Here is a 24094-nt window from a genome sequence, read left to right as displayed (position 1 = left end):
GGTCCCAGTGTTCATTAAGCCTACCTCGCGAAGGCTTAGGGGATGGAGGCTGCATGTTAGGATAGGACAGGCTCTCACTAGCCCATAAGGTCCCCTCCTCTGGGTGGACAAAGCCTGGCCTGCAGACAGGTGGGATTTCAGCCCCTCCTTGCCCCTTTGGCAGGTAACTGTGTATCGGGCACAACCAGCGCAATTGCGGAAGGTGGCCCTGCAGCCTCATTTCCTCTCTCCTGCCTTACTTCTGAGCTCACTATCACCCCACGTGCACCAGAAGCCTGGTCCTTGCTCTCAGATTGATGGACGTGGGACTGAGTGCCTGCCAATCAAACTGTCACTCAGCCAGGTGACTGGCTATCAAGCACATCAACTTTGTGTCAACTTGTTCATATGTTCTCTCTTCTCAAGCAGTTGTTGCTGGGAAAACTTTACAGGAGCACAAAAGGGGAGACAGAATTGAGACTGGGGGTCAGAAAGTCATGAAAGGACTCTCTGAAGAAGTGAGATTGACTCAACCCTCAGATCGGTCCTCAGAAGTAGGTAGGTGAGGGGAACCCACCAAATGCCCATTTCATCTCCTTATCAAGCAGCCTTATTCCATACAGTTGAAGTTCCTTCCTCGGCATAACTCAGAGCTGCCCTACAATAAATACCAACCAAGGCAGCCCTCTGGAGTGGAATTGGAGGTTGATTGTAAACTTCATTTCACGCCAATAAACACGGATAAAGAACCTACTATGTGCAAAGTACAGTGTGAGGCACTGAGGGGAAAGCAGACTATGGAGATGAAGGAGACAGTCTCTGCCTTCAAGTGTGATTCAGTGAGGAGACACACAGATCAAGTCATCTGTGATACAACCTGGAGTAACAGTCCAAATGACTTATAAGTGTGTGTTGTAGAATCATAGAAGACAGAAGACTAATTTTGACTGGGGGATTTTTTTGGAAAGGGGAGGCAGCAGCTGAGCTGGCCATTGACGGACAAATTGGATTCTGAAATATGGAAAAGTAGGGAAGTTCCATTCTGGTATAATAGCATGAGCAAAGTTGCAGGGGCATGGAGATGTATGCCGTCTGCAAGAAGGGCAGGGATTTCAGTGGAGTTTTAGCAGAAGATTTATGTAATTTATGTAAAAGAGAGTAGGTAGGGTGGACTTGATGACAGACAAATGTCTACTCGATGCTAAGGACTTCAGACCCTCTGCTGCTGACTTAGGAGTTCTGAGCAATGAAGAGACATAACCTAATTATTTTATCACTCGTATGACAATGGATGGATATTTCAGAGAAATAAGAGACTAGGTCAAAGGAGATTGGTTCAGAGGCTATTATAGTAAAGATAGATGACAAGGACTTGAACTAAGATAATCATAGCAACGGATGATGATCTTGGAAGACCAGCCAGATTTAGAAACTTTATTCAGCTAGAAATGACACATAAGTATAGGGGAGAAAGATGGCTTTAAGGTGGTTCCAAAAAATGCCACCTGATGCCAGAGAAAAGGCAGGAAGATGGGTGGATGTGTGTGGAGGGGTAGAGGATGGTTGGGTACAGTCTGAGTATTATGGAGTGGCAATGTCTGCAACAGGGTCACAAATTCAAATACCTACAAAAACCAGGTAGTTTATATGAGAAAAAAAGAGCAAGGCAACAGGGAGAAGTGAGGGCTATGGAAAAGAGGAGAAAGGTGTCTCTTCTAATGGGGAGGACGGCAACTCAACCCCAGTTGCCATGGGGTCGGGGGAGGGTCCAGGGCTACCCGATCTTTGGCAAAAAAAATCTAGAAATTCAAAAAATTTTAATGACGAAATCCTCTGATTTTAACACAGTACAGCTAAATAAAATACCTGAGGGCAGCATTCAGTCTTCAGCTTGCTAGCTGGGACCCTGGTCTGGAGACTCTATAGTAGGAGTTTGGGAGGGTTACACTCACCCAGAACACCAGACATGCTGCTGGTAAATGTGTAATTGATAACAGGAGATTTTTCCGCCATCTCCCAGAAGTCAGAAAGATTCCTTCCTGCAAGAACCACACCAACAGGGTCAAATCTTGGGCTCACCTGCTGGAGGGCTGTGTTTCTCAGCTCAGAGAGCTTGTCAAAGAATGGCTGGTGGTTCACCTGACTTTCCTGACATCACGCAGATGAAGATGCAGTCAGATTCATTCGCTTGACTCACTGCAAGACAGACCAGGGTACAAGAGGACTTAGCAATGGGTCTGAAGCTGTTAAGTCTTTGGTTGAAATGAAAATTAAGCTGGAAATCTCTAGCTCTGGACGCTATAGGAAAATAAGGCTAACTCCTTATTTAGGAGCCCTGATTTTCAGTCAGCCCCGAGTTTCTGGTTTTAATTTTTTTGATGGAGGGAAGGTGCAGTATAATGTAATGGCTAAGGGCAGAGCCTCTGGGGTCAGCGTCCAGGATTACAACATTAGCTCTGGCACTGATTAGTTAAGTGAGCATAAATGAAGTGCTTGACCTCTCTAAGACTCAGTTCACCTATCTTTAAAATGGTGAAAATTCAAATCCCACAGTACCTTATTTGCACTTTCCAAATCCCCAAATCTCCGTAAGGTGGAAGGTTTTTGTGTGAGTTTGGTACCGACTCATTCAGTGGCAAAACCTGAATTGACAGATGCGAGGCTATTGTAGTTTATCTGTCCTTCTTAGTGTAAAGGGTCAACCATTTTGCTAAATGAATATGAATGTGTTTGATTTACAGCAGGCTGTCCTGGATGCTGCTGGAGGTGTTCTGTCAGGTATAGTGTAGACACCCTATTTCACCATCAAAAATCCGAAAACTTCTGAGTTCCTAAGCATACTTGTCCCTGAAGATGCTGCCTAAAGGACTGTGGATGTGTGGTTGGACCTCTCTGGTAGGACGGCTGTGATGATCCAATGAGACAATGTATGTGAAACTCTAAGTATGGTGCTTGGCAGATAGAAGAGCTCAGTAAATAGGCATAATAGTAATAATGGTTCTTGTTAATGTGGTCCTATTACTATATGTATTAATAGTGACCAAGAGCATGGACTTCAGAGCCAGATCACCTGGGTTAGAATTCTGTCTCTGCAGAATGATCTTGGGCTAGTTCCTTAACCTCTCAGTGCCACAGTTTCCTGACCTGTAAAGTGGAGATAAATATAGTAGCTACCCCATATGGTTGTGGTGAATATCCAATGAGGGAAGCCCTTAGAAGAGTCCCGGGCGCCTGAATATATCTATTATTTCTTTTTCTTCCTCCCCCACTGCTCCTAAAACAGTAGTTGCTCCACAGTATAGGACACCACCTTTCTGATGAGACCAAGAGTTGGGCTATTGACTGGATCTGTGCTTTTCAAAGTAGGTCCCCAGGGGAATGTGAATTGCCTGGGGCTTATCTGAAGCCACCTTATAACTGAAGCGTATCTTTCTCAATTGTATGTCAGACATGAGTTTAGGCTCCATAGAGATCTAAATCTGAATTCTGAGCCAACCTTGAGCAAAATATACAACCTCTCTGAATCTCAGTTTTCTCATCTTTAAAATGGGAGTATAGCTGTCCAATAGAAGCTGTTTTTTGAGTCTGCCTAACTCCCCCCAGTGTTGAGCCTTGGATTCTTCCTCCAACTTTTTGGACCCCAGGAATAGCTTTGAGAGGAAGATGGAAGCTTCAGATACTGTCCTGGTGGTTGAAACTGTACCACGCTGATTGTCTACATAAAACTTACATTAAAGTTCCTGGCAGCCCGGCCTATGGTAGGGATCGGGGTGGGAAGTTGACTAGGTTTTATTCCATGATGAATGCCAAATCTCAAATTTGCCAAGCATTTTCAAGATGAGCACACCTGAGAGGATGGAGGTTGACGTAAAAATCTCTGTGAGGTAGCTGGTAGAATTTCCAGTGATGTCCACCAGTAGGGCCGTGAAATCTGTAAGACAGGTTGAGGAGGTTTAAATTTCTGAGACTTGGTTTAAATTGCAGAGACTTGAAGGGAAATGTATATTGAATTTGGATTTTTCTAGTAGATTTTACAAGTTAGATGTAGTTCGGTGTATTGGGGATTATTAACAATCATAAAAAGAAATACTACTAGTTATTTTTCAAGTCTTAATTTCAGGCGGGGAGAAACGAAGACCCAACACAGCAAAAATAAATTAATTAATTAATAAACTCCTACCCCCAACACCTTCATGAAAAAAAAAAATTTACAAAAAAAGAAAACTTTTGGATCCACCATCATAATCTCCTTTCTCCTCCATTTCCCTCCCCCCACCCCAGATCCTTCTCTGCCAGCACCAAAGAGCTGTGCAAAACCAGAGTGTTGAATAATGGTTTCTCTGATTTGTTCCCCCACCCCATTATTTCGTCTGATTGATTTAGAATACCAAATTCATTGGATAGGGAGCAGCCCTGCAGACACATAACTTCAGATTTTCAAAATGATTTCAAATTTAGTGGTGGATTATAAACTATGAACTATCAAAGGAGACAAGGACTTTACACAAAATAGAACAAGGAAGCTCTTCTCCTGCCCTCCACGTTCAGAAGTCTGATGGGAGGAGATTGAGATAATTTTACAACATTTCAAGCTACAAAATCTTTGAGGACTTTCTCTCTGAGCACGTTCTGAACAGGTCTTGACATGGTGGGTGCCACTGACCAATGAAAGTTCCTAATGCACTTCCTACCCAGACAGCTGCTGCCTCTTCTGCTGTTCAGTTATGGTTTTCCAGGACCCAGCAAGTTCTTGGCTTCTAAAACAAGGAGTACTTATTCTAGGAGCCCCAAACTGTGAATTTCTAAAGAAGCTTCTGAGGTCCCATGGATAGTTTCCCGTCATGCCTTTCTAAATGCTTCTTTTTCTCAGTAGCGGGGTTATGAGCTGGGGTCAGGGGCAAGCTGACTTGAAAATATAGAACCCAGAGAGGCATGAAAATATGATGTGACAATCGGTGGAATGTATAGCATGCAAGGCCAACAGGAGGTAGGCGCTACCCTATGTGAGCCGGAGCCATGGTGACATGCCATCTTACCACACTTGCACGGGTGCGTGGTTAGTCTCCTAGAGGAAGATGTGGTGGGCCACCTGTACAGGTGTGGACACGTGGCCATGCAGAAGGTAGGCATCCTTCTTTATGTCTCTTTAGACCAATCTGTTTATAGTCACATTGTAGAAACTGAAGAGGGGTAGTATTTCATTACTTATGCCATCTGTTTTCTTTCTAATTCTCAGAAGTCTCCTTTGTTTATTAATTCATTCATCTAGTAAACATTCATGGAGTGTTGGAGTATGCTAGACGTCTTTTAGGCACTGGAGGATTAAGACACCAGCTCTGCCTACCCAAAGCTGAGATTAGTGAGAGAGAGAGAGACTCATAGATAGACCAAGAAATTGCAATCCACTATTTATATTACATAGAAGCTATGAGCATGGCTTTGCAGCCCAGACACCAAGCATGGAGTCCAGATTCTGCCCAAGTTTCAGAGAAATGATGGAACTTTCCCAAGGTCCCAGGGCATGTGGCAGGGCTTGAATTTGAGCTGAGGTCTGCCTTGTGCTAAAGCTCCTGTTCTTCCCAAAATTTCCACCATTGCTCATACAAATCTCATACTCAATACAATTGTCAACTCTCCTTTTAGAACTGCTTTCACAATCGGGTCCTAGGCTTGGAAGAAAATCAGTTATCACTGCCTCAAAGATATTCTTTGTTTTGATGAAAATATGAACTATCTAATTTACTAGCAACACACAGATGAATGATTTCTGACTACTTTCGTATATAAATAGAAAACAGGGAAAAAACCCTTTTTGTCTGTCTTAATTGGTAATGATTTAAGAATGTCTCTTGGTACTCAGTGTTGGCAAGGGTGTGGAAAAACACACACTTTCAAACATTACTGGTAAAAGTGTAAACTTATGCAAGATTTCTAGAGGAAATTTTAGCAGTTTGAAGCATCACAAAATCCTCTTCCTGTCAGACAACAGTTCTATATTGAGGACTTTATCCTACAGTGATAATTGGGCAAATACTGCGAGTGATTGTACACAGGTGCTCATCACAGCATTGCTGATAATTGTAAAAAACAACGTTTCCATCAGGAGGAGATAAATTATATTATGGTACATTCTTTCAATGAATACTATGACTTCATATGAAGGATGAAGCATATTTATATCATTGAATGGAATGTTTTTTAAGACATGCTGATTAGTTGAAAATGGAATTATCAAATTTCATAGAAAACATGGTATATACTGACAGCTGTCTCCCAGTATCCATCCTCTCATTTTCCTTTAGTGAGAAAACATGAAATTTCAGTTGGGCGCATGGTAGTTTAACGTAACTGAAAATTACATTTTCAAGCCTGCTTTGCAGGTGGGTGTGGCCATGTGACTCAGTTCTAGACAATAGAACGTGAAAAGAAGCAATGTGAAAGGTTTCCAGACTGAGTTTATATAGTGAATGGGCATGCCTTCCAGTTCCTTTCTCCCCTTCCTTGTAGCTGGAATGTGAATGCGGTGACAAACCACCCTGGACTATGAGAACAAGGGCCAGACCTTGTGGAAGGGGGAGCAACAAGCTAGAAGGAGCCTGGGCTCCTAAACCATCAAACCGTCAGAGCGCTCCTGGTATGCTTACCCAGACTGTCACACATGAAACTTCTACCTTCTGTAAGTCACCTTGTTTGGGGGTCATTTGTTATAATAGCCTAGCTTGTTTTCTAAATAATATAGAGAAGGTACAGTAGGATGGGTAGATAGATGGGTAGATGAATGGGGTAAGTAGGTGGAGTAGGGAGGTAGGTTAGAGAGGTGGGTTAGATATGTAGTTGACAGATGGCTTAGATAGATGAATTAGAGAGAGGTGGCTTAGATCACCTTGGGTAATGTGATTCCCTATGGATGCTGGGATATCAGGTGTTTCTGATATTTTGATTATACCTTCCATGTTGTATGGAAGGTATAATCATACCTTCCATACAACACAATATCTTGTTTTTAACATCACAATATATTATTTTTAAATCAAGAAAATTTAAGCGCACAATATATTATTTTTTTAATCAAGAAGACTTAACATCACAATATATTAACATCACAATATATTTTATCATCACAATATATTATTTTTGAAATCAAGAAAATTTAAGCTATTTTCATTAAGGAAAAACACACTCAGAGGAAGGCTATGTACCAGAGTTGAGAATATTCAGAAAACAATCCATGTCTGAAGATTATCCACAAACACATCTTCCCCAAAGGTTTTGAACCATGGCAAGATGTTGGCCAAAGTGTACAGCCTCTCAAGGTTGCAGTTTGAGGGGAATAAGCATTAGGCACGTTGTGACATGTTAAACCTTGTGAAAATCTCTGTGGTTTACCAGGGGAGCAAGATGCTATTTTATCAGTGGTAACGATCCATGGATCAATTCTTTTCAAATAAGCATTGCATGTGTATGAAAATACACTTCAGCTCACCAAAGAGAATTACAAAATTCCCCAGCAGATGTGACTCCAATTTTTAAATTTTATTTTTATCTTTCACACAATCAGGGCAGAGACTCAACACCAGACAAAACTTGGTCTCTAGCCGAGGCTAATGAGATGGTGAGAAAGATGTGATTATGAAGAACATTTTCCCTCCCAAATGTAATTTGTTGATGAGATTCAGAGGGTGAGTTAAATAAGAAGATGGGTATTAGGTACTTATTGCAGAGTCTGGCATCCAGTACTTATTAAACAATAATCATTATCCTCTTTAAAAGGTGCACAATATTTGGTCCATAAATTCCACCTTGGGGAATCTCTCCTCAGAAAGTAATCTAAAACAGGGAAACGTTTTAGACACGAAGATGTCTAATACAGGATTTTTTTATATTAAGAAAAACCTAGAATCCACCCAAAAGTTCAACAGCATACTAGCTAAGAAAATGCTCACATTCATAGGTTATGTAACCATTACACATGTTTGCAAAGAGTTTGTAATGTCATGGAAAATATTTTTAATATTAGGTTAAGCGAGGGGGAAAAAAAGCAGCAGACTTTTTCACCTTGAGTCTTTGCTTCCCTTACAGACTATTCTTTAACAAGCAGCCAAAGGGATCCTTTTACAATGTAAGCTAGATCACGTCACTCCTCTGTGTGGACAATCACAATGGCTTGCTTCTTAGTCATAATAAAAGTGGAAATCCTTGTGGCAGACTATAAACTTCTACATGATCTGCAACACCCTCCTGCCTTGCCCCCACAATTCTGAGCTCATTTCTCACGGCTCTCTGGCTCACTTGCTGGCCTTTCTGGTCCTCGCTGTGCCTTTGCCTGGAACACTCTGTCTCCAGGTGCCACAAGGCTGTCTCTCAGTTTGCCTGCAGGTAGCCCCTCAACCCTCACCTCATTAGAGAAGACTTCCCTGACCACCCTGCACACAGCAGCCACCTCCACCATCACCCTGTCCCCTGCTTTATTGTTCTCACAATCATGCCATCAGCCAACATACTGTGTGTTTTCAGTTTATTCGTGTACTCCCTCTCCCTTCCAACAGAATCTAAGTCCATGAGAGCGGTGGGTGTGTCCACTTCAGTGTGGGTGATACCCTCACACCTAGAAGAGCATCCGGCTAATAGTATGTGCTCAACAAAGAACTGCTGAATGAGTGAATTAGTGGTGAGAGAGTAATTTTCACTTTTATTTTTCAGGACTCTCTAAATATAAGGAACATGTCGTACTTTTAATTTTTAATTATAAAAGTAATACATGAATATACTGTCTTTGAAAAAAAATCAGATAATACCAGGTCCCCTTAATCATCACTCTTCTATTTCACACGCAGACTCCAATCTTCTTTTCAGAGGTAATGACCTACCCGGTGTTCAAATATATATATATTTTTTCATCAATGCCATTTTACTCTATTTATTTTTGAACTCTCTTTTTCTAATTGAAAATGTCATGGAAATATTTCCATACGTAGACCAAACCTGGCCACACGCATGCATTTATGTACTCTCTATGGCTGTCTTCCAAGATTTGACTGTACAGTAGACTATTCAGCTATTTTCCTAATGATGGATATTTAGGTTGTTCTCAGCTTTTTCTCTCAAACAATGCTACCTTTTGTTCTTGCCCCTTTGCGCAGATGTAACTATTTCTCTAGGGTAGAAAACCAAGAAAGGAACTTTCCAGGACAATGGATGTGCACATATTTAAGCATAATAGATATCATTACATTTTCTGATCTTAGTCTAAGGAGAAAAAAAATAATTCAACCTTATTTAAAAGGGCACAAGCAAAATCAGGGCAGCCTGCAAGCCTCAAAGTGAGTTCTACCCACCTGATAAATTGTTGGTCCGGTTGTTTAAGCAGTAGCAGTACCGTGTGGGGAATTTGGCCGGGTCCACAATCTTCAGGTTAGAAACTGTGAAGAGAAACGAAGCACATAGCAGCCCTGACACATAGCCTGGCCTACCTACCCATCGCTTACCATTCTCGCCACCAAGAAAAGCTGGAGGAGGGGGCATGGGAGAGGGATGGATTGGGAATTTGGGATTAGCAGATGCAAACTATTATATTTAGAATGGATAAACAGCAAGGCCCTACTGTATAGCACAGGGAACTCTATTCAATATCCTGTGATAAACCATAATGAAAAAGAATGTATATATGTATAACTGAGTCACTTTGCTGTACAGCAGAAATTAACACAACATTGTAAATCAACTATACTGCAACAAAATAAATTAAAAAAAAAAAAAAGGAGAGCCAGCACTTAACTGTTGTAAATGGCCACAGAAAACTTGTGGAAGGCAAAGGAGCTGTAGGAAGTAACACTCAGCAAGGAGAAAAATTTCTTGCTATCTGTCAAAGACATTGAGATAAAGAAACAGTAAATGCCCACTAACGATAATAACAGTAATAGAAATTAGCAAACTGATCATGGAAATTAATAATACTATGAACAAATAAAAATATAATAATAAACACTGAAAATAATAAACACAAATCAAATCAAAGCAAACCAAAAACAAACAAACAAAAAAAGCAAAAGTACATGTCCCTTGGCTATATTTCCTAATCTGTCCTTAAACTCTTGCAGTTGTCTCACAATATAGTTTGAGTAGAGATGCTGACACAGATGCTGTGTTTGGAGCGCAGCTTGCTCTCAAAATGCTGGCAAACCTCCTACTTCATCTGGATGTTTTCAGTCTCATCATGAGTTAGGTGGGACACACATCCTCTGCTCTGAACACAGAGGAGCTGAGACACACAGAGACGTGACGGGTCTTGCCCAGGTCATGGAGAGTCCAGAGGCGAAGCAGGAACAAGATAAAAATGGGTCTGGATGGTGCTTTTAAAAAAATTGGTTACCTTTTAAAGCTCTGATCAGCATCCCGTTCACCAGCTCTGTCAGGTTAAGTGCAGACAGATCAACCGACATTGCAGGCAGCTCTGAAAGAGATTCAAAGATAACGTCATCAGCAGGCCTTTCTTGGCAAAAGGAAAAGTTCCTCATTTCCGACATTCAGGCAGATGTGCCTCCTCTTTGGACATGAACTCACACCCTGTGCTGGCACAAGCATTTGGAAGATAAAAGGCAGTTCTCAGGAGGTGACAGCTAATGGCATATACTGTGACAAGCAAGAGTAGGTAGAAGAAGTTCGGGTGAAACACAAGGAATGCTTATTTTAGGGAATATTTTATCTCTGTATTTGGAGAGAGTAGAGGTTGGTGGGAGATGCTTATATATAATATACAATATAAGCCCTAGGAAATTGCAGGAGTTCTCAACGTGCTGTATAATATAAATAATGACATTGTCTAACAGAGGAGCTCGGATCCTGGCTGGCCCTTGGCATCACTGGAAAGATTTTTTTTCCAGTTCCACAATTCTGATGCTTGGGCTCCACCCTCAGAGATTCAGATTTAATAGGTCTGGGATGTGTCACAGACATTACTATCTAAATCCATCCATCCATCCATCCATCCAATTGCCCAGATACTGGTAGTGTGCAGCCAAGTGGAGAGACGCTGCTTCTCCCAGCTATTCCCCGAAGACTTGGAAACAACAGTTGACAAAGGGGACATAAGAGCTTGACGCTGCTCTTCATGTTTTGGCAAACACTGTCTTTTTCATCTCTTACTTAATGTTCAGATAATTTTGGCTAAAGCAATCTGAGGATTGGAGGGATGCCGTTGCCCTGCTGCAGGGGTGAGAATAGAGGTCCAAAGAGGTGGGAGAAGTAATCTCAGCGGCCCAGGCCACCCATGGAGCACTGGGGGTGGGGTGGGCAGTACTCACCTGTGGTATCCAGAAAAGCGACCCCCTTTTCTCTACTCTCTTCTCCTCTGAGGCCCGACACTGGGAAGAGAAAAGGCTTCAGGAGAGAGGTAGAGCCTTCGACCCCAGCCCCACGTTGCTGGAGGGGCCTTGAGGTCTGTACTGCAGCTGCCCTCCAGTTTAGTGAAGGTCAGTATCACCGGGGGCCCTGTGATCCCTCCCCCTGAGATTCTAGTCTCCTTGAACTGGACGTGGTCTAGAAATACATATTTTAATAAATAGACAAGGTGATTCCCATGCAGGGAGTCTAATCCACCCCATCTCTTTACTGGGTTGGGAAACCAAGGCTCAGAGAGGAGAAGAAACTTGCCTAAATTTGCACAACTGAGTCCTGGTGATGAAGGACCAGAACCTACTTCCAAAATATCAGGCCACTTGCCCACTCAGCAGATTTCATGCTGCCAAAGAAGACAATGTCAAAGGAAATTTTGAAATACCAAAGGCGTTCATTCATTCTTTATTCATTCGATAAATACTCACCTAGGGCTAAGCAGTATGGTAGGTGTTTGGTATAAAGAGGTCAACAGGAAGGGACTGAGTCTCCACGGCCACAGAGCCTACTGTCTGTGGCTCAGAGGGAGGAGGGAGAGTCACGTGTAATCCCACGAGAAGAGTGTCAAACAGGGACCAGCAGGATTCTGGGAGCACCTCTATCAGAGAACCCAACCTGGTCTAGGGGGATGGAGGAGACCTCACTGCGGAAGTGACGGAAAGCCAAAACCTGAAAAGTCAGCTCTTTTGGATTAGATGCCATTTACTCATACTGCATCCGTTACTATTATTGTTGCAAGGATTATTTTTTCATGTCACATTCCAATGGAGAAGGTGATTTATGTCCATTTTATAGATGGAAAAACCAAGGCACAGAGAGGCTGAAAAATGTGTTACAGTGTCACAGAGTAAGCCAGGATTTAGGACCGGTCTAGTTACCATTGCACCAAGGAAAGCCCCATCTTTTTCCTTCTTAACTTCTTTATTTCCAGACACTGAAATAAAAGTTTTCATGAATAAAATAGTACTGTGGAAGCAGAGCCTTAGCAATGTATAATACCCTTAAAACTCGTCTTATCCGACACTACCTTTGAAGGATGAGAAACAGACCCAGAATGTTATGTGATGTATCTAAATCCCACATCTGGCCAGTCTCCCTGTGTCCACTTCCTCCCAGACCCTGGCAACCACCTTTCTTCTCTCTGCTTCTATGAGTTTGACGATTTTAGATTCCTCATCGAAGCAGCATCATGTGGTATTTGTCCTTCTGTGACTGTTTATCTCACTTAGCAGAAGGTTTATCCACATTGTGCAAATGGCAGGATTCCCTTCTTTTTTTAAGGCTGCATAATATTCCACTCTATGTATATACTACTTTTTCTTTATCCATTCGACCGTGGATGAACATTTAGGTTGTTCCCTCTGCTTTGTATGTACCCTGTTGGAACTTAGGTTCAGTCAACCGTTGTCAGCCAGGTTGGCCTTTCACAGATGACTGGGCTTTTTGGTTAAATATCAGAGCTTTGGGGTTAGAGGTAGGGGGAGTCTGTGGATGCCCTTCTTTACAACACAACACGGCTACTGGAGGTGGCGGTTATGTTCTCGTTACAATTAAAGGAAGTCTGAGACAGATGTTTATTACCAAGCAGGCCTGAAGCTGGCAAACAAACCCCCCTCTGGCCTGGGAGAGTCCGTCCGGCTCTCCCCGCTCAGGCACCCTGAGGGGCCCTTGACACCCACAACCTACTCTGAAGCAGCTGCAGTGAGATCTGTAGGAGATACCAGCCGACCTCGCCTGTTACCTGAACAGGAAGCAGAGCCCTCTGTCAGGGTGAGGTACCAGAATCATCTGGGCTCTGGATTGCCAGGCTCCAGGGATGCTATAAGCTGCTGGGTTTGTGGGATTCTTAACACCTGTCAAATCCCAATGATGAGCCCTGGGCTGCAGTCTTCCCAACCAAGAACCTTTCTTAACGCTGCTCATTTCATTAAGGAAGAAGTATTTCCACCACTTCTTTTTATAATTACAAACCCATGGGTGGATTTTGGTAACAATATTTGAAGTGTGAGCTAAATACCCCAGAAGCGGGGATTTCTGAATAGGATGCTATAGACATTTTTCAAATAAATTGCTGGGCAGATAACATAAAGCTATTCTCTTTTTGGATAAAATGACCACCATAGTAGTATCTTTAAGGTAGATGGTATTAGCACTCTTCCTACTTAGTCATGCTTAGTATTTTATCGCTTTTCATGGTTTATGATTACCTGTGAAACAGGAATTGTTCCCACTTAAAGAGAAAATTAAAGACCCAAACAGGGGAAATATTTACTGAAAATTACCCTGCTTATAGAGAAGAAGTTGGTACAACTGGTGTCTTCTGGAGAAGGGAAGAGGCTGACTGGTGGAGCATTTAACTTTTACCCCTTTGTACCTTCTGCATTTTGAACTATATGAATGTACTAACTAATTAAAAGTAAATAAAAAATTTAGCATAAAGAGTGATTCCTGCTACCACTCCCCATCCCCAAATTCAAAAGTATTACAAAAATTATCCTGCTTGTTTGCCAAAACGTTAGGAACAGAAACCCAGCGCCCGACTCCTCTGTGTCTTTTACCTTGTCACGCATTCATTGTCTTGCTTTGCAACCAAATTCATACCATCAGAAAAAAAATCAAAGAAAGGTGGGATTATTACAAAAGTGATGATGTCAAAGGACAATATCTCCCTTTATGAAATCTTCTATTGCTAATAGAAGGTCACAGTTTTTGTGGATTTAATAAAGTAATGAGAATCCGGGTGTACCATGACCCATAAAGCAATGAGCAGCTCATGGGAACTATTTCTATGACTGTTAGAGCTGGAGATACAGGTACAACCTCCACCTTACAGAGAGAGGAAGTGAGGCTCAGAGAAGCCAAGGAATTTACCCAAGACAGAGAAAACTAAGAAGGACCACCTGCCCATTTACATGTTGTAAGTAGGAAGGTCATGAAATTTTCCTTCTTGGCTTCCCCTTTAAAGGCAGACTCTAAAGGAAGGAAAGATTTCACCAGAGAAATTATAACCCAGACATAACATCAGAGAAAATTTAATCCAAAATAATCCTTGTAAAGATGAGAAAATTATGACGTGGACTTGCTTAAAACCCCACATGTAGTTTGCTCATTCATTCCATCATTTAGTCACTCAATATTTATTGACTAACTATAATACTACTAATAGTTGATCCTGTTACTAAGCCTCTAGACTTTAATAGGCATTGTGTGTGTTAGATGCTGGTATAATATGAGCAGATAGATACAGATTCCGTCCTTATGGAGCTTATAGTCTAGCTGGGAAGGCAAACATGAAGGAAATTAAGACCCATGGATATTATTACAAACAACGTTAGATACTTTGAAAACGTTTTGAGTGTATAGAACAGGTAGCCTGATCTAATCTCAGGGATCTGAAAGCCATCCCTGGGAGGTGACTTTCAGCTGAGATCTGAAAGACGAGTAGTGTGTGAGCAGGCCATAACTGGCTGAGGGGGTATTCTGTGTACAGGTAACAGCCTGAGCCCGGGGTCTGAGATGGGCATGAGTATTATTTTATGAACTGAAAGAAGGCCAATGTGATGGAGCATAAGGAATGAAGGATATGAGGGATTGTAGACGATGGGGAGGTGGGCTGGGTCATGTAGAGCACGTAAAGGACTTAGGATACTATCCAAAGAAAAGTAGAAAGTCATTGAATACTTTTGGGGAGGAGGCGGGAGAAATGAGGGAGGACTGGGAGGGTGGCTTAATGAAATGTATGAAAAGATGGCTCAGGCTGGTGAGTGGAGAATGGACCATTGAGAGACAAGAGGAGAAGCAAGGAGCTGCTTTGGGAAGCTCTCCTGGTGGTCCACCAAAGAGAAGATGGTGCTTTGGATAAGGATGGTAACGGTGGAGGTGAAGATAATTCTGTCGCATAAATGGGACTCAACTGCAACAGAATAAATGGGGAATGTATTATTGCCATTTTTATCAAACTCGTTTGGATTCTGGGCTGAAACGCTGGCTGCTACAATTCTCTAAAGCACAATGAATACCCAAACATAGCATACAGAACAGACACTTGAACTTCGACCAGACCCACCTGTGTTGTGAAGGGACAGGACACATGCGAGGCCCACGCACAGCCTTACCAGCGGACCATGTAGCAGGAAGCCTGGCATGTCTTGGATACTCTGGCCCACCTGGAAGCAAGTAAGCAAGCACTTGGAGGAAAGCAGCTGGATTACTAACCACATTAGTAATCCAGAATATCCTTGAGAATACTGCATGGGGAGTCATTAGAAATACAGTTGATAAAAGCCATTGTGTAGTTAGGATAGGTTAGGTTATGCTGAGGTAACAAATCAACTCTGCAATCTCACTGGCTTAATTCAACCATAAAAGTCGATTTCTTGCTGACAGTCTATACTGTCTGCCTATTGGTGGGGAACTGCTCTTCACGCTCACTCAGGGGCCCTGGATAATGGAGGTTCCACCTTCTTGTCGTTCTCCGTCCCCGTGGCCTCCTTAGTCAGTGACTCATAGCGGCAGTGGAAGGGAGGGACCTGGAGGAGGATGCACCAACTCTTAAATGCTCTGGCAGGAAGTGACACTCTTACATCCATGTACAGCCTCCACCAGAATTACTCACGTGGTCCTGAATAACTGCAGGAAGTCTGGGAATATGGGAGGGGTGCATGCATATGCAGGGAGAATCAGTGTCTCTTCCATGGGTTTTCCTGCCGTGTAGATGGAAAATACCCTTCAAATACAGCATCACTGCTGCTTATAAATAAGAAAATAATATTAATACACATGTACATCTGAGTGTTCACACTCTCTCTCCTTCACTGCAGCACTCACTGTGTGCCGGGCTTTCACCTGGGCGTTTGCTGCACAGAATCAGTATGACAGTTACAAGCCGCAAAGCTGAGACTAATAGGAAGGATGGTGAAAACGTATTGAGTGCTTTCTGTGTGCCAGTCACCACACAGAATGCTGCCTGACGCACGCTGTCACGTCATAACTACACAATCTCGATGCGTAGGTGTTAATGTATTACCCATTTAATACGGGCTGCGCAGACTTGATTTGAAGAGTAGACATTTGCCAGTGGTAGAGAATGGAATAGATGTGGAAGGTGACTTGGGGGAGAGGAGAAATGTCAAGAGAAAGTGCACCGGGGTGAAAATTGTCTCAGGAATGGAGCATCTTCATGGAAAATTATATTTTACGAAGTTTTGCTACCCATTAGGGATAGAACCACCTTTGGAATTTTCTTGAAAGATCCTCGTAAACATTTAAATTGCTTTTTAATTATTGGTAGACGCTTAAGTGGTGTTTCTTCTGGATGTCACCCTGGACAGAGATAGGCCTCACAAGGCTGGGGGGTGCTGTCTTGGAGTCCTCTTATTCTCATAAATCTGTCTACTCTTTGAAGCTTGGTTTTCCTCCTCAGCAAAATGGGGATAAGAGAACCTAGCTCATAAGGTCTTTGTGAGGATTTAAGATAATGAATCTAAAGCACTTAACCCAGTGCCTGGCACAGATAGGTGCTTGGCACATGCACCAGTCATCATAGGCAGGCAAAGTCCCCCTGAAGAGCCTGGGCCACCGTGGGACACTCTAGGGAGGGAGGAGCAGGGGTTAAGGTCTCCCAGGCTTGATTTGCATCTTGAGTGCCGTCTGGCTCAAGATACTTAACCTGCATTCACTCAAAAAATCTTTGATGAGCTCATGGCATTGGTGTTACAAGCACAGACCCTGGAGCCCAGCTGCCTGGCTTTGCCCCTTGGTTTGGTCACTCCTGCTGTGCAAGTTATTAAACCTCTCTCTGTCTTAGTTTCCTCACCCAAGGCTGTTATATTTATAAAATACAGTGAATGGTATATGGTGCAGAGCAAAGGCTATGTAAATTCTTAACGAATAAATAAAAGTGTTGGTACTTAAAAAGATGGTGGTACTCTAATAAGAGTAAGAAAGAGCAACAGTGATCCCCGTATGGATGGAATTACAATCTTCAAAGTTATATTTTACAAAGACTGGATCAGACGTCCAAAAATTTCCCCTGAAACGGAGTCGTCATTATTTCGCTGCATTTCCCATGGCCAATTTTTTTTTTTTTTTTTGCCGTACGCGGGCCTCTCACTGTCGCGGCCTCTCCCGTTGCGGAGCACAGGCTCCGGACGCGCAGGCTCAGCGGCCGTGGCTCACGGGCCCAGCCGCTCCGCGGCATGTGGGATCCTCCCGGACCGGGGCACGACCCTGCGTCCCCTGCATCGGCAGGCGGACTCTCAACCACTGCGCCACCAGGGAAGCCCCCCATGGCCATTTTTTTATTCTTTTTTTTTAAGTATAGTTGATTTACAGTATTGTGTTAATTTCTGCTGTATGCCAAAGTGATTCAGTTATACATACACATATTCTTTTCCATTATGGTTTATCACAGGAGTTTGAATATAGTTCCCTGTGCTATACAGTAGGACCTTGTTGTTTCCCATGGCTATTTTTGAATAAACAGCCAGTGACACTGGCATAAAAGCTAGTCATGTAATGATACGATGACAATAATAATGTACTCAGTGGGGTCAAAATATGCTGCCCCCAAATATACCACTTTGGCATATGGATTATTTTGATCTAAAGCCCGTTGAGAATCAACAGGTGCAGAAAGAAGCCTTGGAGCCTCCTCTCTCTCACTAAGAGCACAAGGTCTGCCATAAATTCTCCTTCCTGGCGGGCGGGGGAGTCTTACGGCCATGAAGGGACTGGAAAGTTGGCACCAAGATGGGACTGCACAAACGAACCTTACTAAAATAACCCTTATCTTCCACTAGTTTCCCCATATATTTACCTTCCCACGATTTAGCGCCCTAGAAACTCAAAACCCTTTTTATTTCTTGTCACTTCCCCACAAACTTAATATCCTTCTGTTAAAATGATATAGAAGCTTCAGGGTCTGACCACCTTTTTGAGGTTTTCATTTATTTCTGTGGTGCTCCCATCCCATATGCATATGAAATAAACCTTTTTTCCTGTTAATCTTTTTGTCATTTCAATTTGCAGGGCCCCAGATACTGAACCTAAGAGGGTGGAGGAAACAGTTATTTTTTTCCTCTCCAACAGGATAATTTATTGAGCTTCTACTTTGGGCTATTATCTCTGTTATTTTGCCTTCTCAAGCATCCCACGAGAGAGACACTGATATTTCAATTATACAAGAGAGGGCCGCGGGGATCAGTGGGAGAGCCCCCTACTCGTGGTCACGTGGCTCTAAGTGGGAGAACTGGGGTTTGAACCGTGGTCTCCCAGATACTAAAGTTTGTGTCCTTTTTTTTAACCATGTTCTGCTCTGTTCTCCCACCCTTCAAAATACCAGCCCAGAGTGCCACAAAAGTACCTGAGGTTGGAAACAAACAGAATTGATGATTATTTCAAAGCATTTTGGTGGGTGGAAGGGTAAGAAGTCCAGTCACACGCGCAGGAGAAGCGCTGAGAAGTGTCGTTGGGGTCCATGATCCGTGAATCAGCCCAAGAGGCTTGTGAAATGAATTCACAGTCTGTCTGCGTCTGACCGGCAATAGCCCTGGAGCTGGAAATGTGAGTGGTCAGAACAAAGCTGCTGGAGCCTTAATTAAACATTACTTCCAATTAATGGGAGTCACCAATCAACAAAGACTAGTCTAGGCTGCCAAGGAAACCTACCTTTCTCACTGGACTTCGCAGCCGAAAGATGGCCAGTCAGATACAGAATAATGATAATGTCAGTGTCAGGGTCAAAACTCACACTGAAGTCCATCTCGTGTGGACCAGCCACAGTCAGAGCAGCATGTTCTCAGTACATTGTAACGGCGCATTTGAGACAGGAAGACAAGAGTACAGCCATTTTGAAAAAGGACTGGGGGAAGACCTGGGGCCAAACGGGCCTTGGAAGCTAAAGAGCAAAGGCTCTGGGGTCCTGAGTCCCAGAGACAAAAACCAGGCTCACAGGAGTACGAGATTAACTTTATCTCTGTTACACTAAGGAGTATACCTAGTTGCCACAAGACAAGAAGCTCAACTATCAATTTTAACCTTATCTGTTCCGATGTTTTCTTGCAGAAAATTCTCATGCACTCCTTTCCCTCACCAAAGCACTCCCTATTCCCGACAGCCACATGGAGCCATCTGGTGCTGATCAAAGAAGTTTGATGATTTCTGGAAATTAACCAGTGATCATGAGACAAACCCTCCCTATTGTTATAAAAGCAACTCGCCCCTTCTCAGGGAGCTGGCACTTTCTTCCACCTTCTCCCTTGTGCACGAGCTCTCTCTTTAAATAAAAGAGAGAGCTGTGCTTACCTAAGAGTCTTGAGGAAGTGACATTCATGTCTATGGTATTGCATCCAAGAATCTGGAGAGGGCCCAGTCACACTTGCACTCAGCAACCTTCCTAGTGAGGACCAGCTCCCTCTCTGTGAGGAGGACCCAGAGTCCTAAGGCTGTCAGACAACTGGCCCAAGCTCCTTCAACTGATGTGGAACGGCCCTGGCCTTCACACCCCAGCAGTCGGCTCCACTGCCCGGGAGACACTGAAAGGGGAGGTTCTGGCTTTTCAAAAATAGTTCATTCAGAAAAAGAAGCAAAGAATCTATTATTTCTTGACTATCTGAGGTGCCAGGAATTTTACATATGATATCCGCTGGTCCTGGAAGTAACCCTACCTAGGGGTTGTCATCCTTATTTTATAGTTGGAGGAAAGCAAGGCCCGGACCAGCAACCGGCCCCTGGGAACGCAGCTGAAGAGCCAGGAGTGGAATCCCAGTCTGTTTGCCGCCCAAATCCGTGATTGATTGGCCTCTGAGAAGGTATAGTTTCTGAGCTGTTGCCTTGCTGCCAGCCATTTTTCAGGGCATTCTTTTCTTCTCATTCCAATTCTTTGGATTAAAGATCATGTTTCCTTTATCACAGATGTGAGGACAAGCCATCCTCCCAGCTGAGGACTGCATTAAGATGCTAATCGATAGCTTAAGGGAAAAAATGGAAAGAAATGGACTGTGATCAAGGGGTGACTTTTAGCTTAAGTGCAGAGTAAGGGATTGGGTGATAGAAACTCCTCTCCCATCATTGGGCAACCAGGAGCCCAGAGTTTGGGAATTAGAGCAGATGCATTTCTTATCTGGCTTCATGCTTTGGGGAGTAGAGGGAACCGAAGAGTTTGCAAATCTCTACGGTATGTGACTTACCTGTCTCCGGAGCAGGATAAATGACTTCAAAGAATTTAAGCAGCCTGAAAGATTAACAGCTAAGTCAGAGCTGTGGGGTTTATATGAGTTCTTAGTGAAAGATACAGAGGGTGGAGGTGGGGAAAGGCTTGATAACTTTGCTTTAAGTCCTCTGGGGAAAAAAATGGAATAATAATCCTATCAAGAAGTCACAGCGGTGAAACAGGATCACCTCCATTGGAGAAAAATGCCTTTGCTATGAACTGAATAGCATCCGTGAACAGAATGACAAAGCACTGATTCAGCGTGGGATGGAAAACCTCTTCTGACAGTAATTACATGTATTGAAGGAGCAGAACAGGATCACAAGGTGATGATTTCCCCTTCCTGCTGTAAAGGTCTGTGAGCCAAGCATCACCTGTCCTGTGAGCCGGTGGAAGTCTTCTGAAGAACCGGCTAGGGGTCGCTCGTGAATTTTAGCAGGGTGGGCAAGCCTGGCCCCATTGCCTGTTCTTATAAAGCCGAAAATGGTTCTACATTTTTAAACAGTTGTAAAAAAGCAAAAGAAGAAGAGTATTTCATGATGTGTAAAAATGATATAAATTCGAATTTCATTATCCACATGTGAAGATCTCTTTGGCTGTGATATGCTCCCTTCAGCTACCCACACCCCAAACTTTTCCTCACCCTTTTTATTCTCACCTCAGACCTCCCCGTCACCAGGAAGCCTTCTCTGATACCCTCCCATCCCATTAAGGGTAATATTTTTGTATTTGTCTTATTGAGCCGTGTTGGGATGATCTCTTTGCTTGTCTGTCTCCCTCAGTAGGTTGTGTGTATGTGTGTACCTTCAGGGCAGGTACCCTTGTACCTCAAGCATCCTCCATCCCCAGCACCTACAATGGTTCAGGCCGGCTGGAACCCACGCAGGAGGTGGGGGACAGTGAGGATATTGTCAGAAAAGGAGGCAGGGGCCAAACACTGTCTACGGGAATGGTATAGGAGAGCCATTTGTGTGCCAGACCTTTTCAGGGTGCTGGAGACCCAGCTCCAAATAAGCCAGTCAGGCTCCCTGCCCTCCTGGCCTGTACATTTCAGTTTAGGGAGATCAGTTACCTCAAAGTTACTTTTCTCATCTACAAAATGAAGATCGCAATAGTAGCCACCACAGAAGGCTGTCAGAAGGATAGAATGGTCATAAGGAAAGGGCTTACAGCACCTGGTTCAGGGTAGACATTTGGAATTGTTACCTATTGTCTGCCTAGAGAGATTGCATTTCTGAACTTTTGGTTGATTCTTGTGAAATATACCTACTGTGCTAATAGTAACATTTCTGGATGAAGCAGAGGGAACAAAAGCCACAGCCCTTGTTCTGCTTCGGTGACTGGCTAGCTGTGTGGCCTTGGGCAAACTGCTTGACCTCTCTGAGGCTCATTTTCCTTGTACTTAAAAAGGCAGGTACAAAAAGACAAATGCTGCAGGCTTCCACTTGTACGAGGTACCTAATAGTCAAAATCATAGAGACAGAAAGTAGAATGGTAGTTGCCAGGGATGGTGGGGGAAGGGAGAATGGGGAGTTACTCTTGAATGGGTGATGCAGAGTTTCAATTTTACAAGAAGGAAAGAGTTATGGAGATGGAAGTTAGGGATAGTTGCACACTGTTATGAATTTATTCAATACCATGGAACCGTATGCTTAAGATGGTCACTATGAGTTGTCCCTACTCAATGTCCCCAATTCCTCTCCTCTCCTCTCTCTCAAGGCCACGCCAATCAGGCATCACAGCAGCACCCCGCCCAAACCGCCTTTGTCAAGGTCTCCATGACTCCCACGTGGCTAAGTGCTCTGCTCCCTCGACCTCTCAGTAGCACTCCGTGCCTGCAATAGGTCACTCGCTCCATGAGATGAGCTCTGCACTTGGCACCCCCAACGCCATACTCTTCTGATGTTCTTCTATTTCATCAATTGCTTTTGCTCAGCCTCTTTTGCTGGTTCCTCCTCGTCTCCTTGACCTCTTGGTTGCTGGGTATAGTCCTTAGGTGTCTCCTCTTTTTTCTCTATACTTGTTCACTTGCAGAGAGCATCTCGTCTCATGGTTTTAAAGGTTATCTATAACTTGTCAAATCCATAGATAGATAGACAGGCAGACAGATAGATAGGTACCTTCAGCCCTAAATAATCTTAACTCCACACTCAACTATCTACAGAACATTTCCACTAGATGCCTCGTATGTATCTCAGATTTAACATTTAAAAAGCCAATTTCACATCCTTTTGCAAAAACTTGCCCCTTCCCTAATCTACTCCCATCTCAATTAATGATACCTTCATTCTTCCAGGTACTCAAATAAAATACTGCATAACCTTCCTGGTTTCTTCTCCTTCTTCCACATCTCACATTCAATCTATCAGAAAATCCTGTCATTTCTACTCTTTTTTTTTTTAATTGTCTGTGGCTGGGTTCCTTTTTAAAATTATTTTTATTGGGATGTAGTTGCTTTACAGTGTCGTGTTAGTTTCTGCTGTACAATGAAGTGAATCAGTACCATGTGTAAAACAGATAGCTAGTGGGAACCTGCGTATAGCTCAGGGACCTCAGCTCGGTGCTCTGGGGTGACTTGTATGGGTGGGAAGGGGTAGCAGAGGGGGGAGATCCAAGAGGGAGGGGATGTATGTATACATATAGCTGTCATTTCTACTCTTAAAAGGTATCTAGATTCTAAATATTAAGATTTCTCACCACCTCCATCACCCTGGTCCGAGCCACTCTTGGCTCTCACCTGGCTTATTGCTAATGCAGTAGTGTTCCTGATTAATCTCCTTGCCTCTGCCTTTGCCTCCTTCAGTGTATTCTCAATACGGCAGCTAGAGAACCCCTTGTTAGCATCCATCAGATCTTCTCACCTCTCTACTCAAAGCCCTGCATGACTTCCTGTCTGACTCAGAGTAAAAGCAAATGTCTTTATCATGACCCAGGAGGCTGTTTGTGACCTGACCTCTGTTACTTCTCTAATTTCATTTCTGCTTCTCTCTGCTAAGTCCACTTGCCCTCCACTGCCCTGGGGCTGACCTGCCCAGAACCAGAAGATAAATTGCTGGGAATGTTTTCATATTTGATGTGGAGGCAGGATACAAGGACAATTGGACTCTTCTCAGGGGAGACACCTTACACGTCTTCAGTGTGGGGAAGCCACAGGGTCTCGGGTCAACTGGATGCCCGACATTGTTCATTGTTGAAAGCTTCATTGTTGGAAACTGACATTGTTAGGAACAGTAACTGGCTCCCAGGAGGATCTGCGAGGTTATGAATGGGCTTTTGCTCCATTTGTGCAGATGGAAAGGGATTTTCTCAGGGATATAATTTTTAGGCTCTTTTTCTGTCTGTCTTGCAGTCATCTGAGACCGGAGGTGGGTATGTTTTATTGGGGGAGGGACATATGTTTGCTGAGTGGATGCTCATCTCACCTGTCAGCCACAGGCCTTCACAATGACAAATGTGGACCTGATCTTCTAGCAGACCTTCTACCCTGCTTCCTAGTGGTTGCAGGCACTGTTT

General features: G+C 43.4%; 1 protein-coding gene across 1 annotated transcript in view; it reads right to left on the bottom strand.

Moving 5' to 3' along the window:
* Positions 1-15515, bottom strand: part of HHLA1 (HHLA1 neighbor of OC90) — a 28611-nt gene extending 13096 nt beyond the window's left edge. Inside the window, exons 1-9 of the mRNA XM_028500385.1 lie at positions 15437-15515; positions 14283-14342; positions 11280-11339; positions 10349-10429; positions 9755-9838; positions 9315-9398; positions 3827-3910; positions 2119-2175; positions 1926-2018 (exon numbers count right to left, since the gene is read on the bottom strand). Of these exons, the coding sequence (XP_028356186.1) occupies positions 1926-2018; positions 2119-2175; positions 3827-3910; positions 9315-9398; positions 9755-9838; positions 10349-10429; positions 11280-11339; positions 14283-14342; positions 15437-15515 (682 nt within the window). The remainder of the gene's footprint in view (positions 1-1925; positions 2019-2118; positions 2176-3826; positions 3911-9314; positions 9399-9754; positions 9839-10348; positions 10430-11279; positions 11340-14282; positions 14343-15436) is intronic.
* Between the last annotated feature and the right edge of the window lie 8579 nt (positions 15516-24094).

This window comes from Physeter macrocephalus, chromosome 15 (genome assembly GCF_002837175.3).
Source record: "Physeter macrocephalus isolate SW-GA chromosome 15, ASM283717v5, whole genome shotgun sequence".
Classification (NCBI taxonomy): Eukaryota; Metazoa; Chordata; class Mammalia; order Artiodactyla; family Physeteridae; genus Physeter; species Physeter macrocephalus.
Note: the sequence above shows the minus strand (reverse complement) of the source record. Positions and strands in the feature narration are given on the sequence as shown.